This window comes from Gossypium hirsutum, chromosome A06 (assembly GCF_007990345.1).
Source record: "Gossypium hirsutum isolate 1008001.06 chromosome A06, Gossypium_hirsutum_v2.1, whole genome shotgun sequence".
Classification (NCBI taxonomy): Eukaryota; Viridiplantae; Streptophyta; class Magnoliopsida; order Malvales; family Malvaceae; genus Gossypium; species Gossypium hirsutum.
In genome coordinates, this window is record NC_053429.1 from 115,235,515 (window position 1) to 115,253,335 (window position 17,821).

At 32.8% G+C, this 17,821-nt stretch overlaps 2 protein-coding genes across 2 annotated transcripts; one reads left to right on the forward strand and one right to left on the reverse strand.

The window, feature by feature from the left end:
- The first annotated feature begins 7,719 nt into the window (after nt 1–7,719).
- On the forward strand, nt 7,720–10,875 carry LOC107961957 (putative receptor-like protein kinase At4g00960). The gene is made up of 7 exons (XM_016898145.2): nt 7,720–8,720; nt 8,929–9,066; nt 9,161–9,282; nt 9,396–9,606; nt 9,729–9,966; nt 10,094–10,244; nt 10,326–10,875. The coding sequence occupies exons 1-7, from the start codon at nt 7,895–7,897 to the stop codon at nt 10,653–10,655; spliced, it is 2,016 nt and encodes a 671-aa protein (XP_016753634.1). The 5' UTR covers nt 7,720–7,894; the 3' UTR covers nt 10,656–10,875.
- Nucleotides 10,876–13,108: 2,233 nt separating this feature from the next.
- On the reverse strand, nt 13,109–16,176 carry LOC107961960 (cysteine-rich receptor-like protein kinase 10). Its single transcript, XM_016898149.2, has 7 exons — nt 15,078–16,176; nt 14,869–15,006; nt 14,652–14,773; nt 14,328–14,538; nt 14,018–14,255; nt 13,716–13,866; nt 13,109–13,631 (listed from the first exon to the last, which is right to left on the reverse strand). The coding sequence occupies exons 1-7, from the start codon at nt 15,883–15,885 to the stop codon at nt 13,323–13,325; spliced, it is 1,977 nt and encodes a 658-aa protein (XP_016753638.1). The 5' UTR covers nt 15,886–16,176; the 3' UTR covers nt 13,109–13,322.
- Nucleotides 16,177–17,821: the final 1,645 nt, after the last annotated feature.

The window sequence follows — 17,821 nt, forward strand, 5'->3', positions numbered from 1 at the left end:
TTAACTAATAAGTAAATACATAATAATTACAGATATATGTATATAAGTATTACACATGTTAACTTCACTAACAAACTCTTGTCATCTTTTGGCTTAATTAGTTATTTAGTCCTTAAATTTTCTCTCTTTTACAATTCAACTTTTATTCTATCTGCAATCTAGCCCATATACCTAATTAACCTTAATTCAATCTAATTCACCTAGCCAAAACCTAATTAATCACACAACTAACTTTGTAAATATTTTTAATAAATATTTACGAATCCATTTTACAAAAATGAAGACCCGAAAATACACTTTCCGATACTCGTAAAATTTTGGGTCATTACATTTCTCCCCCTTTAATAAAATTCGTCCTCGAAATTTACCTAAAAAGAGGTGGGGGTACTGAGATCTCATAGCTTTTTCTGGTTCCCAAGTTGCTTGCTCAATACTATGACTTCGCCATAATACTTTTACCAACGGAACTCATTTATTACGCAACTCTTTTACCTCTCGAGCTAACATCTCAACCGGCTCTTCTTCGTATGATAAATCGAGTTGGATTTTAATATCCTCTGTTGAAATAATGTGAGAAAGGTCTGATCTGTATCTTCTGAGCATGGAAACATGAAAAACATCATGAATCTTCTGTAATTCTGGAGGCAAAACCAAACAGTAGGCAACTGGTCCAACTCTTTCCACAATCTCATATGGCCCAATAAAACGAGGACTCAATTTTCCTTTTCGACTAAATCTCAAAATTTTCTTCCAAGGAGAAACTTTGAGGAATACCTTATCACCGACAAAATACTCAATATCCTGACGTTTCAAATCTGCATAAGATTTCTGTCTATTGAAATTTGTCTTCAATCTATCTCTAATCTTCTTAACAGTATCCTCTGTTTCTTGAATTAACTCTGGCCCAATCATTTTTCTTTCATTCAATTCCATCCAACACACAGGTGATCGACATCTACGACCATATAGAGCCTCATACGGAGCCATTTGAATACTTAATTGGAAACTATTATTATATACAAATTCAGCTAACGGTAAATAATGCTCCCAACCTAATTTAAAATCAATGACACAAGCTCAAAGCATATCTTCAAGCTGTGTGGACATTTGGAAATAGGAACACAGGACCGTGTCCCAGCTCGTGTCCATGCTTGTGTAACTCTCTAACTTGGGTCACACTACCAAGCCAGACGTCCGTGTGCCAAGCCGTGTAACTCTAGAAATGCAACCTGTAAAAACCTACAAGGGACACACGGCCGTGTCTCACACACAACTAAGACACACACCGGTGTCTCTGACCGTGTGGACGAAAAATAAGCCATTTTCAAGGCATTTTTCTCACCCATTCATGCACATACCTATAACCAATTTACCACAGGTAATCAAGCACTCCAAAGTGCACCAAACCATGCTACAACAAGCTATCCAATTAAGATACATAAGCATACAACCAATGTGTCCAAAAAACGTCTCAATCATAATCATTAAACATGTATATCCATATACATAAATTGGTTAAAAGTTCAACTAACTTATAACTAAACTTATGTCATAACTTACCACTTTGTTTACTTATCAAATTTCACACTAAAAGTACCAAACATTCCATTTTACATCTAGCACCAATAGCCATACATGTCACCTATAACAATTATACCAATTCACCACATTCAAACATATCGAAAAACCATATCAACTCCAACCATCAAGGCCATCTAAATGACATAAATCTAACCATATCTAGATGGTTCCAACAATCAACATGTATACAAACCATATTTCAAACATGCACATCTATTCAAAACCTTTCCAAGGCATACCATATCTTGACCATGTTGAGGTCAATTCATCATATATCACTTTGGCCGTTCAAACATGCTTTAACACATTATCAAATTAACACATATCAACAAGGCACCAAATGTATCGAGGCTACATCACCTAAAATGACAAATACATGCCAAACACATCAATAAACATTTAACTAATCATCAACCATAAGTTCACCTATACATGCCATTATAACCTTAACCAAAATATCAAAATCTACTATATAACTGCTGGATAGTATGATCGATCTCCGATGAGCTTCTAACCCGATTGAGCTTCCGATAATCTGAAAAGTAACTAAAAAAACAACTACGTAAGCAATGAATGCTTAGTAAGCTTGTATAAACTTTAGTCATATCAATCCATTTCAAATATGAAATTTATACATATCAAGAATAATCATATAACAATATTGCATGGTTTATGAAACCATATCCAATAACTCACGAAATGAATAAATCCACAACATCAAATATACATATCAACCCTAGTATAGTAGGACTTTATAAAACTTTAAACCCTTTCAAATTTTCTTATTTTCATTTGCATTTTATTACTTTCTATTGCATTTACTCTCATTAGCTCAAATAAAAACATCAATTCAATTCATCATTCCCTTTTTCATCATTCTACACTTCAGGTATGAACTTACTATTTCATTACCTTTCCACACCCGTTTCATATGCATAACACACAAGACATAAGCATATCATTCAATCATAGCCACAAGCTAGTGCATCAAAACATAACTCCTTTTGGAATTAGTCACATGATAAACCATTTCACAAGAAATTACTTTTCTTTATTCAATTACCCATTTAATCACTCAAATCAAATAGCAATCAAATTTTACATCTTTTACGATTTAGTCCTTTTTAATTAATTAACTATCAAAATGTCAACATTTTTTAACGAAAATTTAATACCATTTTGGTGACATGCCGTAAATATTTAAAAATATTTATGGCTCAATTTATAGAAATGAGGTCCTAATACCTCATTTTCTAAAACCACTTTACCTCAGGGTCTTATCACTTGAACTTAATTAATCCTTGAAATAGTATAGATTATCAAATAAAAAATCTTTTCAAAGTCACAATTAACTTGTAAATATTAAATAATAATATTTACGAACTTATTCACTGGATTTGGTGGCCCTGAAACTACTGTTTTCGACACCACTAAAAAGTGGGTTGTTACAATAGAGACCTTAAGTATTTGGATGGTATGAGTTTTTTTTCAAAGAAGGTTAATTTTGTAATTTTCAGATTTAGGGATTAAATTGAATAAAGTGTAAAATTTTGAGGCAAATTTAAAAAATTGTAAATAAAAAGGAATATGTATTAAATTGAATGATACATGAAATTGAAGCTAATAAAATGAAGTAAACTATTTTATAGATCAAGAACAAGTAGATAACTGAGGAAAAGAGAAAGTTTCTGACTAGTCCCTGAACTTTTACAAACTTTACAGTTTAGGCCTAGTAAGTTCGTTCAATTTATTTTAACATATTTTGAAATGTACATTGATTATGAAATTGGTTATTGAATATTTTAGTGAATGCTTGATTATAAACTATTATAGATTTAGAAAATAATTGCTTTGAACTTTGCTAAACGACGTTGTGTTATGAGCTAGATGAACATAGGATATAGTACGTTTGGCATGCCAATAGTTTATGTCGCGCGTAGTATGGGGTTGATTTGATATGAGACAATGATTCATGACTTGTTATTGTACACTTAATATAGTCCAGCATTTGTTGCAGGCTATTGTGAAATATTACAGTGATTCTGGCATGTTATCGGAGCGGATGTAAAGCCTTTGGGCTTGGCACTTAGTGCCTAGACGTGTTTTTGGTTAGAATGGCTCGTTTGAGCTTTTGGCGTGTTTTGGGTGGATAATTGTGTACTCATATCCGTTATATCGTTCATCGAGCATAATTTTTCAATGTTAAATGTTTTGTTAATGAATCATAAAAGGTTGTACATAAATTTTCCAATAGCATTGTGACTTGATATTGAATGAGTTAGTATGTTGTATTAATACGTAACTCGTATATGATTTTATATAACCTCACCTGTTAATAATGGTGGTTGACAGGAAGCACTGTCTATTAATCTTGTTATTAAAATTGCTATGTTTATTTCAATAAGCTTTATCGATTTAACTATCGAACTTACTAATCTCTATAGAAGCTTACTCGTGTTATTTTCTTATTTCCTTATAGATAGCATTTTGTGGAATCGGGCGAATGGATCAACTCGAAGATCACACTATCCAGTCACATTTTGGTAGTTTTTAAAAGTTAGCTTTTGGGTTATATGGCATGTAATAGGTAAAATTTTTAAATGTTTGATTGTATGTTATGTGGTAATTGTGAAAGTGATGAATGATGTTTATGTTCAGTATTAACTTGTATATGTTCATGTTCATGTCATGTTTTTTGATCATTTGGTATAAGTCTTATGTAGGTGTTTGAAATTATGGTAGGAATGTATATGTTTGAATGAGAGGAGTAATGGTAAGTTTTAAAATGAAATGATATAAGATTTGAGAGTTTGAATGAATACTTGTTAATATGTTTGGTGTATGAATGTGATATGGAATATAGCCTTGAATTTGGTTTGTCTTGGAATGTGAATTGAGGTGCCAAATGATGGCATATTGGTTAGACATAGGTTGAGTGAATTTGACATGTTTTTAGGTGTGATTGAATATGTTTGTGCGTGAAATTGTAGTTGAAAATAGCTTGACTTGGCGTTAAAGTTTTGGTGGAAAAATGACTTAAAATGCAAACTTTTTAAGGTGCACACGGTTTGGGATATGGACTGCCACACATGGCCACCCCACACGGCCGTGTGTAATTATTATTTTTGGTGCAAGTTTCACACAGCTTGGCACACGGTTTGGCATACGGCCCACGGCACGACCATGTGATCATATTTCAAATATACACACAGTCATAGAGAATTACACGGCCTAGAGGCACGACTGTGTGACCAAACTTCGAATGCATACACGGTTTGACACACGGCCTGTGAAACAGCCATGTGACCCTCTTTTAATACCCACACGGATGGACACGCGGGCTGGGTCACGGCCGTGTGTTCCATACATCAAATGCTCACATAGCCTGAGCTATGTCACACAGCTTGGCCATACAGCCGTGTGACCCTTGTTTTTCATAACTTATCAATTTTCCAAACTTTTCTGATTTGTTTCAAAATGATCCCTGAACATTATCAAACTATTTTTAGGGCCCTGTAAGCTCGGTTTAAGGCCCATAAGTGTATTTCTACCTTGATTAAAATGAGTTATTGAATGTTATTATTTAATTTGCATAATTGTTTCTATTTGAAGTAAAATGTTTGGAATTGTATTGTAATACTCCGTACCCTAATCCAACGACAGAGACGGGTAGGAGTGTTATAATTGAGCCCTTAGGAAAAATGTTCAATATATTGTGCCCTTGTGACCCTTAAAAAACTAATTAGGCCCTTCCATTAATGGAAATCGTCAGTTGACCAATTTGACTGTTAACTTTGCTAACGTGGCATGCTAACATGACAGACGATGATGGCGTGGCATGCCACACCAGCAAAAATAAAAATTATAAAAAAATTTAAAATTAATAAAATATATAGAGAGAGAATGAACCTGGACAATAGATTGTCCAAATTCATTCAAGATGAGTACAAACTATAATTTTTTTTTAAAAAAAAAAGATAAAATTACTAAAAATTATAAAGATGTTATAAAAATTTGGATATGTAAATAACTATAAAAATTTCAAAACAAATATAAAAAAATTAATTAAAATGCGAAAGAGAGTGCCATGAAAGAATTCAAAATTACAAAAGCTTTTCAAAAATTGAAAAAAATTTCATGATAGAACTCAAAATGAAGGGTGCACTGCAATCCTCCTTGTAAAGAGAGGTGAGAGAAAGATAGGAGGAAGAAAGAAAATGAAAATATATTTTAATAATTTTTATGATGTTTTAAAAAATTATAGTTTTGCACTTTCCTTGAATGAATTTAGATAAATAGTTTTCAAGTTCATTCTAAATATATATATATTTATTTATTTATTAATTTTAAAATATATTTTATAATTTTTTATTTTTTTTTGGTAACGTGGCATGCCACATCAACACATATTTTTTTAAAGTTTGTTGACGTGACATGCCACATAGCACTGTATGTCATGTCAGGATACCACATCAACGTCGTTTGACACATCAGCAAAGTTAACGTCAAACCAATCAACTAACGACTTTCTTTAACGGAATGGCTTAGATGATTTTTTGGGAGGTCACTAAGAGTTCAATCAAATGAACTTTTTTTCCTAAGAGTTTAATTACATTTTTATTTTTTTACTAAGGGTTTTTTAATACTTAAGCTAATATTATTTTATAAATAAAATAATTTTAAGAAAACCCATATTCAAACTTTTATCTTTTTTAGTTTTATTTTATAAATAATAATTTATTTAATGTACATATGGTCTTGTTCTTTAGTACTTGTCAAATTTGTTAAGCATTGGGCATTACCTTTGTGCACAACCAATGGCACCAATAACTCTTACTTCAAATTTTTTTTATTTCCACATCTTTCATTGTTGTGCCATCCAACTAGAAATCAGTTATAGAGCTATCAACATGGTTTTTCACTTATTGGGTCTCTAAGACTTCATCCTCAGTTGTATATCCCTAATTGTGTTCACTTCCAAGCTGTAGTTTTTTACCCAACTTGAACACACTGGTTGTTAATGTTGAAAAAAAAAGAAAAAACTGAATTTGCTTAAGTCTTATTCATGGTTTTTCTCTTGAATTGTTTTATTTATAAGATTGTTAATTTTATTTATAAAATTATTATTTTTATAATTAAATTCAATGTTAGAAAATGGGTATTGATTTATTCAAAAATATTTTTATAATTTTGTATCTATTTTTATAAAATTTTATATATTCCTATCAAAAAAATAAACTTATATATATATATAATTTTTTAAAGTTTTTTAATTTCTAAATTTTTTATATTAAAGATTAAATTAACATAATGTGAAAAGTTAATGGTTAAATTTGCTGAATTTTTAAAATTAAAACTAAATTGATAAAATCTGAATTTTTAAAATTAAAATTAAATTGATAAAATCTGTAAATATTAAATAGATAAATTTATTATTATTTTAATAAAAAAGTTTTTGTTAATGATTTAATAGATGAGATTAAAATAGAAATTTTTAAATCCAATATGTTAAAAGAGATTAGAGGTGTTCATGGGTCGGGCCGGGCCGGGCTGGGTTCGGGCCGGGCTTAACTAAAAAACATGCCCATTTATTGGGCTCGGGCTGGGCCAAGCCCAAAAATGAGCCTAAAATTTTGTCCAAGCCCGACCCGAATAAAAATACTAAAACCAGGGTCCGATCTGGCCCTCCCGTATTAATTTTTTATATTATTTTTAAATATATATAATACATCAAAAATACAAAAAATATCAAAATAAATATTTCTCAACAAATTAAAAATAAATTTTAAAAAATATGTAGACTTAAGTAACACTAAGATAAATGCAACTTAACAAGCAAATGCTTCTAAAATAATAATAAAATTAACAAATGCCTTTAAAATAATAAGAAAATTAACAATAAAATAAATTTTATACAATATCCAAACAATAACAACAAAATAATAGCAACATGATAATAAAATGGTAGCAAAATAGAGAGAAAATAACAAGAAAATAACATTCAAAAATAAAAAAATATGCAGATTTTTTTGTCCTTTAGTGATTCGGGCCGGGCCGGGCCCTGGCTAAAAATACCTTACCCGAGGCTCGGCACATTTTTTAAATGGGCCTTATTTTTTTGTCCAAACCCATTGTTTAGACCTATATTTTTGTCCAAACCCTCCCACATTTCAAGCGGGCTTTCGGGCCGGGCCGGATAGCCCGGCACATGCACACTTCTAAAGGAGATGAACATTTCGTTTACCCTATTTTTTTATAACATTGTAATAAAAATTCCTGTCGTAATAAAATTAATAGAGAAATTTTAAGAAAAATGATGATGGTTGATTCCTTCACCAAACTCTTTCTTGTAGCTGTGTGTCTTTCAACCTTTAGCTTCGGCAGTTTAGAGGATCCAACGCGATGGTACTACTTCTGTTCTAACGCAACCACTTTGACCAGAAACATCGTCTATGCCGCGAATGTCGATCAGCTCTTCTCTTATCTCTCAACCAACGCGACGGAGCACGACGGATTCTTCAACACCACCGCGGGACAGGAGCCTAACATGGTGTATGGTCTCTTTCTCTGCCGTGGGGATGCCCGTCCTGAAATATGCCGTGACTGCATCAACCTTGCTGCTGCCGATGTAGCTAAACTTTGTCCTAACCAAAGTTGGGCTATTATTTGGTATAACAAGTGCATGCTACGTTACTCGAACCGGTCCATCTTTTCTTCCATGGCTGAAAGACCTAATGTAAGTTTGTCGTACCGGGTAGACGCCATGGAACCATACCGCTTTAACCGGCTGGTTGCAACTGTGATGAAAGATATTGCAACTCGGGCTCCAAACGCTAGATCCAGGACTAAAAAGTTTGCTACGAAAGAGGCAACTTTTAATGCGTTCCAAACACTTTACAGCCTGGCACAGTGCACACCCGACATTTCCAGTGAGGATTGCTACAGATGCCTCCAGGACGCTATTGCAGACTTGCAATTCTATTTCGGTGGAAAACAATCAGGATTTGCTATGTACCCTAGCTGTACTGCACAGTATCAGACAAGCCCTTTCTATAGCCTAAACCAAACTGGATTAGCTAAGCCCCCGGTCTCGCCTCAACATCCTCTTCTACTCCCTCCACCTCCACCTCCTCCTCCAGGTCGGTGTAATAGATCAAAGTAGTGTAGTCGATGCATCATTTACTCAAATTTTGTTTTAAATTCGCTTTACTTAATCTCCTCTGCTTTTGTGGGAACATTGAATAGGTTTTCTTCATGTAGTGAGTGTGAATCGGAGTATCATTGTATAATTATAACGTGTTCTATCAATTTCTATCAATAATTTTCAAACCATTCTTCTTTATTCAGGTAAAAGGGGGATATCATCACAGACAGTGATCAAAATTGTTGTTTCAACAGTTGGCTTTTTGGTTTTGTCCTGTTTCTTATGTGGTGTTCTTGGTTGGAAAGCAACCAAGAAACTAACTGCGCGAAAAACCAGAAATGGTAAGCCAAAGTCTGTAATATGACCATTTAGCTCAAAAATCACCATTATATTTGCTTAGAAGCCAATGACTTTCACAATTTATATAATTTGCAGATGGACTCAAAGCCAAGGCTTTGCAATCTCTGAGATTTGATTTGAGTATAATTGAAGCTGCTACAAAAAACTTCGCTGAAGTTAACAAGATCGGTGCTGGTGGATTTGGCAGTGTATATAAGGTGAGGAAAATGGTATGATCGTATAAAATTATCTCCACTCCTTTTGGTTAAGATTTAGAGATAGCCACAAGGTTGATTGTTTCATAAAGAATTATTGTGCTTGACATGATTAGGGTATACTTACTGATGGACAAGAAATAGCTGTGAAGAGACTATCAACAAGCTCGGGTCAAGGTGCTGATGAGTTTCAGACTGAAGTTGTATTGGTAGCCAAACTTCAGCATCGGAATCTTGTGAAGCTATTAGGGTATTGCCTAGAAAGAACAGAGAGGATGCTTATCTATGAATTTGTGCCCAACAAAAGCCTTGATCACTTCATATTTGGTTTGGCCCTTTCACACAGACAGATATACATGCATGCTTTTATTTTCACCAAAAATAACCTGTTTATGACCTATTGATCATGACAAACAACATTTACTTTTTCTTTTGCTCTTTCATTTCAGATCTTGAAAAACAAAGACAGTTAGTTTGGCCCCTACGATACAAAATAATTAAAGGGATTGCTCGAGGGCTTTTATACCTTCACTCAGATTCGCGTCTCAAAATCATACACCGTGATCTTAAAGCTGGTAATATTCTATTAGACAAGGACATGACCCCAAAGATTTCTGATTTTGGTATGGCAAAGATAGTTGGGGAGAATAAAAGCCTACAACATACCAAGAGAATCGCCGGCACATAGTAAGTTAAATTCCATTCAATTGCATTTTACTTTCACTCATGCAAATCTCTGTTTTGATATTCCTGCATTATATTGACAAAAAATCTACTAAGTTCCGGGTTAATTACTGAAGCTTTTATGTTGCAGTGGTTACATGTCTCCAGAATATGCTGTGCATGGACGATTCTCTGAAAAGTCTGATGTATATAGTTTCGGTATTTTGATGCTGGAAATTGTATGTGGCAAAAGGAATACAAGTTTCTGTCACTCTGCACATGCCGAAAACCTTCTAACTTACGTAAGTCTAAGAGGATCCAACACTTGCACCCGACTTCAAATAATTGTGTACTGAGAAGTGTTATATGGTGGTTGTTTGCAGGTATGGAGACAATGGAAAAATGGGACACCAATAGAAGTGATGGATTCAGCCTTAGGAGATTCTTATGTAAGCAATGAAGTTGCAAGGTGCATTCACATCGCCTTGTTGTGCGTTCAACAAGATCCAGAAGCAAGGCCACCAATGGCGAAAGTTGTTCTCATGCTCAGCAGTTCCTCGGTTACTTTGCCATTACCTCAAAGAACAGCATTCTATTTTGGCACCATTACTGAAGGAAAGCCTTCGATTATGAATTATAAATCTGATCAATCAACAAGTAGTGCCTTGGCCACAGTTAACGAGACGTCCCTTACTGAACTATTCCCTCGTTAAATCCGATGAGTGTGTAATGGATGGTCATGATGAAGCTCGACAACATTATCTATAAATATACATAACCATTGTTGAGGATGTGTTTAGACTTGCTTAATAATAGATAATAGGTCTGTAGACCAAGTCTTTAGAGATTTAAATTTATGTTACATAATTTTAAGAGTAAGTTAAGTATTTGTGACATGGCTTTTTAAGAGTAAATTTTACAAATTTTTGTTAATTTTTTTTACTATATAATATGAACAATATAACAGATTATATTGTACTTCCAATATAACTTTCATTCATATTTTCTGTGTTTTATATTATTACTAAAATACTAATAATCTTTCACTTCGATATTTAAAAGTGTTATTTATTTAGTAAAAGTAATCCAGCTTAATTAACTCACTCATTCATACATAATATTTTTTATTAACATCTGAAAAATCAGAGGAGGATATGGTAGAAATAACCTTGGATGGTATGTCATAGCTTCCTTCAAAAACTTCCTAAGTTGCCCCAAATCAAACTTTTCCATTGACAATATCTTACCCAAAAAGATGGTCCTTTTCTTTCTCACAACAAACAATCAAAAAATAAATTAAATAACAATAACTATTTTCCTCAATTCAAAAAAGTTTTAATTTTTGTGGTTTTATATATATATATATTATAAGTTAATTATTTATTATATTTTATTTGAAAAATTATTTCTTATAATTATTAAATTTATAATAAATTTAAATCAATTATGTAATTTATTTAACTTTGATTTTATTTTATTTTAAAATTAAGGAATTGAACCTTATTGACTTTAATATACAAACCTAAGAAATACAAATAACTTGAATTTAAAATGATGAAATTCATTATAATCCGTTTATTAAATTAACCCCGAATGGCTAAACATAAAATGACAATAACTCAAAAAACTCAACCCTCAAACCCAAAATGACTTAAGTTTAAAATGACCCAAACCAAAATAACCCTACCTAAAGTAACTCAAAAATTTTAAAACTTGAATTGATTCAATCCAAAACTAACTTGACCCACCCAACTAACAATTCTACTCATAGTGTGTAGAAGCTTAGTTGAGCGTGGAAAATTAGTTACGTAATTGATTTATCTTATATTGATTCTTCCAGTTTCAACTACATCTATAGAGTATTTTTTTAAGCTATAAAAATTGTAAAGATTCAATTTTAAAAAAAAAAATATGAAAAAGAAACTCTTTAATTATTTATTTGAAGGGAAAATAAAAAATATATAAATATGAGAACCAAAACTTTTTTAATCTTTTCTAAAATTTATTACTTTGATATTTTGTTTTACTTAACTTTTATTTTAAAAACGTTACTATTTCCGATCGTCTCGATTCCCAAGTGAATTATCTAGCTTCGTCCCTAGTGGGGATATTGAGTTATTTGCTTATTTCTTTAAAGCATTTTGTGGGTTCTCCATCATTTTACTTATCGATCCACCATGTTGATTCAATGTTCAAAGTAAATTAGAACAGTGACTCATGATATTCAACTTGACTGAGTCTCCCTTGTAAACAATGACACATCAGTGGCAATTGAAAAAACAACTGGCTTGACCCACACTTCAGTGCTTTGGAAGCTAAAACCACCCATATCACCATCAAGTAGAAGAACCAAGTTTTGGGGAAAACAGAATCTATAGACTCTCTTGTCTTATGGTACACAGATCTTACAAGTTTAATCAACCAAAAAACTATTGATTTCTTATTTGTCAAAATTTCAAGATTTCTCTGCCGAAAGCGTGGCTGCACTTCCTTTTTTGTGTATGTGTGGCTAGACTTTTTTGCTTGACTTAAACTCGTTATTTCAAGTACTTTTGCAGCGAAATTATCGTTTTTAGATTTTATAATTAATTTAATAGTATTTAAATAAAAAAATTTCTAATTAGTCGAATTAGAGATTTCTATTTTATTATCTGAATTTGATTTGAGTAATTTTATTTAAGTTAAATTTAAAAAATTAAACTAACTATATATCTTTTGTAATATTTGAGTAGAATCTTATTGATAATATGATTAAATTCTAAATTAAAGAACATAAATGTAATGTATATATGAAAACTCTTTTGAAAAAACTAAGAGGCAAAAAATAAGATAATTAGTATGATAGACTTAGTTTGATGATTTACTTATTTAACATATCAAATTTATCATTTTGATTTTTTTTTAATAATATTATATTTAACATTTTTTATATATTTTTAAAGACTTTCAGTATTTTTCTGTAATTTTTTATTTTTTAAATTTATATAAAATTTTGGAAAAATATTTTATAAGTATTTTAAATTTTTAAAGATTATTTTGAATCATTTGTAATATTTTAGAGAAATCAATTTACACATTTTAAAAACTATTAAAGACTTAAGAGGTATTTTCATAAATTTATTATTTGAGTAATTTAAATTTATTTTAATGGTAAAATTCAACCCACTTAAACTCAAAAACTAAATTCACCATTTGATTAAGTCAAAATATTTAGTGACGTGGCAGGACTCTTTTTAGACCAAACTCCAGCCATGATTTTACAGATTTTGCTAATCAACCTAGCACTGATTGGTTAGCGTGGTTGATGTTCCGAAACTATAATGAACTAAGACCCAGAAACATTGCCAATTTGTACGTATTTTGTACAATCCAGAGTTCCTCTATCGAGGCTCTATTTCAGTTATCGACACTTCATTGACAGACACTTCTTCAAGCCCCTTTGCTCCTGGAGGACTCGACTCATTTCTGCTACTAAGGAAATATACCGGTTTCTGAGGTTGCGGCAACGAAACCGAGTTGCTGTCGAGCATGAGAACCACCTTTGTCATTAAAGGCCTTTTAGCTGGATCTTCTTGAACACATAATAACCCTACATGGATACATTTAACAACTTCATTTCTACAATAGTTTGTTCTTAATTTGGGATCCATCATTTCCAAGGGACTTCCATCCCTCCATTGCTTCCAACACTGCAACAATTTGCTAAACAATGTCACATTCTTTGCATTTGATTAAACCAAAGAAAGATTGATGAGCAAATTAAATGTACTCACATAACTTAGGAGGTCTTCACCGCCCTCTGATTCATAAAACGAACTATTCTTTTTGCCGCTTATAATTTCTAGTACTAAAACCCCAAAGCTGAAAACATCAGATTTCATTGAAAACTGTCCATGCATTGCATACTCTGGAGCCATATAACCACTACAAACAAGTAAAACACAAATTAAGCGACTGAAATAAAAAACATATGAACAGAGTTTCATGCTGCAATATTATCTGTTGTTAAATCCAAGCAAATGTTGATCTTTTCAAATATGGGGAACATCAAATCATAGGATAATTTCAGACTTACTATGTCCCAACGATTCTTCTAGTGTTTGTTTGAGTTTGATCAACACCGAAAATCCTAGCCATACCAAAATCTGAAATTTTGGCATTCATATCCTCATCCAACAAAATGTTGCTAGCTTTGAGGTCACGGTGGATGATCCTAAGCCGAGAATCTTCATGAAGATAAAGAAGTCCTCTACAGATCCCTTCAATAATTCTGTAACGTGCTGACCACTCCAAATTCCCTTGTGTTTCAGGGTCTGCAAAATCCATCAAACTCAATCACATAGTTTAGGAAGTATGAAGACTATTGTTTGTTTAAATGACTATACCAAATAGAAAAAAGTCGAGGCTTTTCTTTGGCACATATTCATAAACCAGTAGCTTTTCTTCACCATCCAAGCAAAATCCCAGCAGTCTCACAAGATTCCTGTGTTGAAGCTTAGTTAACAGTGCCAACTCATTCTTGAATTCTTCTGTTCCTTGGTTAGAGCTCTTAGATAACCTCTTCACCGCTATTTCTTGTCCATTACATAGTTTCCCCTGGCATCATATACACATAAAATTAAAAAAAACTGTATTTTGTCATTTCATCCCTTCAAATTTTGCAAATTTCCAGAGTTCTTGAAATTGCAATAGCTTTAAAAGTTATGTACCTTGTAGACCTCACCAAATCCACCTTCACCTATTTTGTTATTAGAAGAGAAATTGTTCACTGCGGCTTGAATTGTGCTCAGATTAAATTGCAAGGATTCTAAACCTATGACGTTCTCCACAGCTACATAATAAAAAAAAAATCATAAATATCATTACTTGAAGACTAGATTGTCAAATCATATTAAGAATTGGAGATTAATGCAAAATAATCGTTACCATTTTTTTCAGGTAATGCATTGTACTTCTTGCTCGCCCTCTTTCTCATAAAAAGCAGGCCTAAAGCCAATAGCACTAAAGAGGTAACTACTGGAGCAACGATGGCAATGATAATAGGAAAAGAGTTCTTTCTTTTTCCTGAACATAAATCATATCAGTATATATGTGGGAAGAGTATAGTTTAGCCAAGCAATTAAACAGGAACTGACCTTGTTTAGTTGAGTTAGGTGAGGAAGGCGAAGGAAGCCCTATGGTGGCTGTGCCATTACGACTGAAGAAGGGAAACATATCATATCTGATGTTGCAGCTGGGAAGCAAAACTCGTCCACCTTGTTTCCCATCACAACACATTGGAAGCTCGGCAATGGCACTTTGTAAGCATCTAAAGCAAAGTGCATCAGTTAAGTCCGGCGTGCACTGCACTAAACTGTACAGTGTTTGAGAGCTGGTAAAATTCACTTCACCAGTTGCGAATCTTTTGCCCGACTGATAATCATATGCAGCACGGTTCACCAAGCTTTTCATTATGTCCGATAATAACTGATCAAAACGATCTTTGTCGCCCCGGATGCTTACTGAACTGCTATTATCCATTCCCGGTACTTCACGGATGATGGAAAAAATGTTTTGATCAGAGTACCGAACAGTACACTCATCGTACCAAATCACACCTAGTTTTTCCGTAACACACCGTCGAGCTATATCGTTGCTGGCAGTTTCCACGCATTTTTTACAGAGATTAGCAGATACATCGCCCCGGCAAAGAAAGGTACCGAAGACCAAGTTGGGATCTCGCCCTGCGGTTGTATTGTAAAACCCATTTTTACTGCTATTGGTATTGGAAGAAAGAGAGGATAAAAGGGTTTTGATATTGGCTTGGTAGGTGCTATTGGGCGTGAAGGAAGTGGTATTATCACAGTAATGGGAGGTGTATGTTGGTGCTGCTTTGCCATGACTGGTAATGCCAAGGAACATGAAAAGAAACAAGAAAACTATGGTGGGGTAAAGGGAAGCCATATTTGGTGAACTTTGAACTTTTTTTATCAATGTTTCTTAGAGAGCTCTCCCATGTTAAACTTTCTCTTTTGTTTATTTATTTATTTATTTTTAAAAAAATATTTCTGGTACTCACTGATGAAAGGGTTATTAGGTACTAATTTTGATCAATTTAAGTACTCACTGATGAAAGGGTTATTAGGTGAAGAGTTTTTTTTAGAGGGGCTGAATTCAGTATTATGGGAGATGAAAAAGTTCAAGTCTAGATCAAGAAAAATCTATCACACTTGGCCTCATTAGCATCTCAAATTCTATTACCCACAAATGCATTTTTACTTAAACCAATATAAATATATTCATGGCCGGATACAATTGCTGAAATAGCCTAGGAAAAAAAGAAGTTTGTTTTCTATGGTAAATGAGGAGCAACTTCATAGTAAAGAAAGGTGATGAGACTCAAGAATGGAGTGCCAAAAGAAGTCCAATTTAAGAAATATCTACCATGTTCGGATTGGTTAAGATGAAGTCCTAATGTTTTAGAGTTAAAGCATCACTTATTGTCTACCTTGTGCAAAATCTAGTAATGCAGAGACCCAGTCAAGAAGTTAACTTTGATTTTTCTATGGAAAATAAATAAGGAGTAGCTTTCATCCTATAGGAGAGGGAGAAGACCCAAAGATTGGAGTGCCAAAAAAAGTCTAATTTAGAAAAAATGTGCCAGGTTCGAATTGGTTAAGAATACAATCCCAAAGTTTATAAAGACAAGACTGATGGAGACACGCAATTGTCTAACCTTGTGGAAAATAAGGCCATGAATTTGATAACGAGACAAGGAAAGGGACAGGACTGGAGTGTGGAAAATTCCTTCAAATTTAAATCTCATGTTTGGATTGGTTGAGGACATACAAAGATAGGCTATTTTACCAATCTAACTCAAAAAAAACTTTTATTTATAAAAATGACTCTAGTTCAAAAACATTCACCAAAATAATCTGAAATGAACAATAAAATTGAGTTATGGGAAATAGATGGCCAACTCTACCTTTTTTTCTATTAAAAAAAATAATTTTTGAGGTTTTGGTCACTAAATGGGCAACACCATGTATTTTTTTTCAAAAAAAAAATTAAGGTGTTGGCACACTGATGGCCAGCACCCTTTTATCTGATTAAAAAACTAAATTTTTTTGGGATAGTGGTGCCGGCCAACTAGAGCTGATCATGGGCTAGGCCACTCGGCCCGGTCCGAAGGCCCGGTCCGAAGGCCCGCCCCGAAAAATGGGAGAGTTTGAGTAAAAATATAGGTCCGAAAAATGGGCTTGAACTGGCCTCGCCTTGAGTAAGATTTTTTTGGTCTGGCCTGGCCTGGCCCGAATTATATACTAAATGTTTTATTTTATTTTTATTAATTTTTAATTGTTGACAATTTAATTTAGCTTACAATTTATAATTTGTTATAAAATTAAATATGTTGATTGATTAATGTATAGATATTTTGGTTGGTTAAATTATATTTTGCAGGTTTTTGGTGCTATTTTGGTGTTGTTGGTGGTGATGTTTTTTGTGCTGTTTGGTGCTGTTTTTTGTACTGTTTGGTGCTGTTTTAATGTTGTTTTGGTGCTATTTTTGTGGTGTTTTATTGTTCTTTCGCAGCGATTTATTATGTTGTCTTTTGTTATTTTTAATATTATTTGGATATTGTAGAACTTTTGTTTTATTATTAATTTTGTTATTATTTTAGTTCTAACTTGTTTCAATTTTAATATAACCACTTTTTATTATATTTTCAATTTGTGTATTTTTAAATGTATTTGATTTATTATAATTTAAATTTTTTTATTTAATAAAATAAGCTAAAAAAATTTAATATGTGCCGGGTCGGGTCGGGCTCGAGCTTAGGCCTAAAAAATTATCCAAGCCCGGCCCAAAATAAAATTGCTAAGCCTGAGCCTAACCCGGC

Coding starts and splice junctions, on each gene's coding strand:
- LOC107961960 (XM_016898149.2), bottom strand. CDS start 15,885: ATGGCTTCCCTTTACCCCACCATAGTTTTCTTGTTTCTTTTCATGTTC. Junction 13,867..14,017: donor AGAAGAATCGTTGGGACATA/GTAAGTCTGAAA, acceptor ACTTGTTTGTAG/TGGTTATATGGCTCCAGAGT. Junction 13,632..13,715: donor GTGAAGACCTCCTAAGTTAT/GTGAGTACATTT, acceptor AAATTGTTGCAG/TGTTGGAAGCAATGGAGGGA.
- LOC107961957 (XM_016898145.2), top strand. CDS start 7,895: ATGATGATGGTTGATTCCTTCACCAAACTCTTTCTTGTAGCTGTGTGT. Junction 8,721..8,928: donor ACCTCCACCTCCTCCTCCAG/GTCGGTGTAATA, acceptor TTCTTTATTCAG/GTAAAAGGGGGATATCATCA. Junction 10,245..10,325: donor CCGAAAACCTTCTAACTTAC/GTAAGTCTAAGA, acceptor GGTTGTTTGCAG/GTATGGAGACAATGGAAAAA.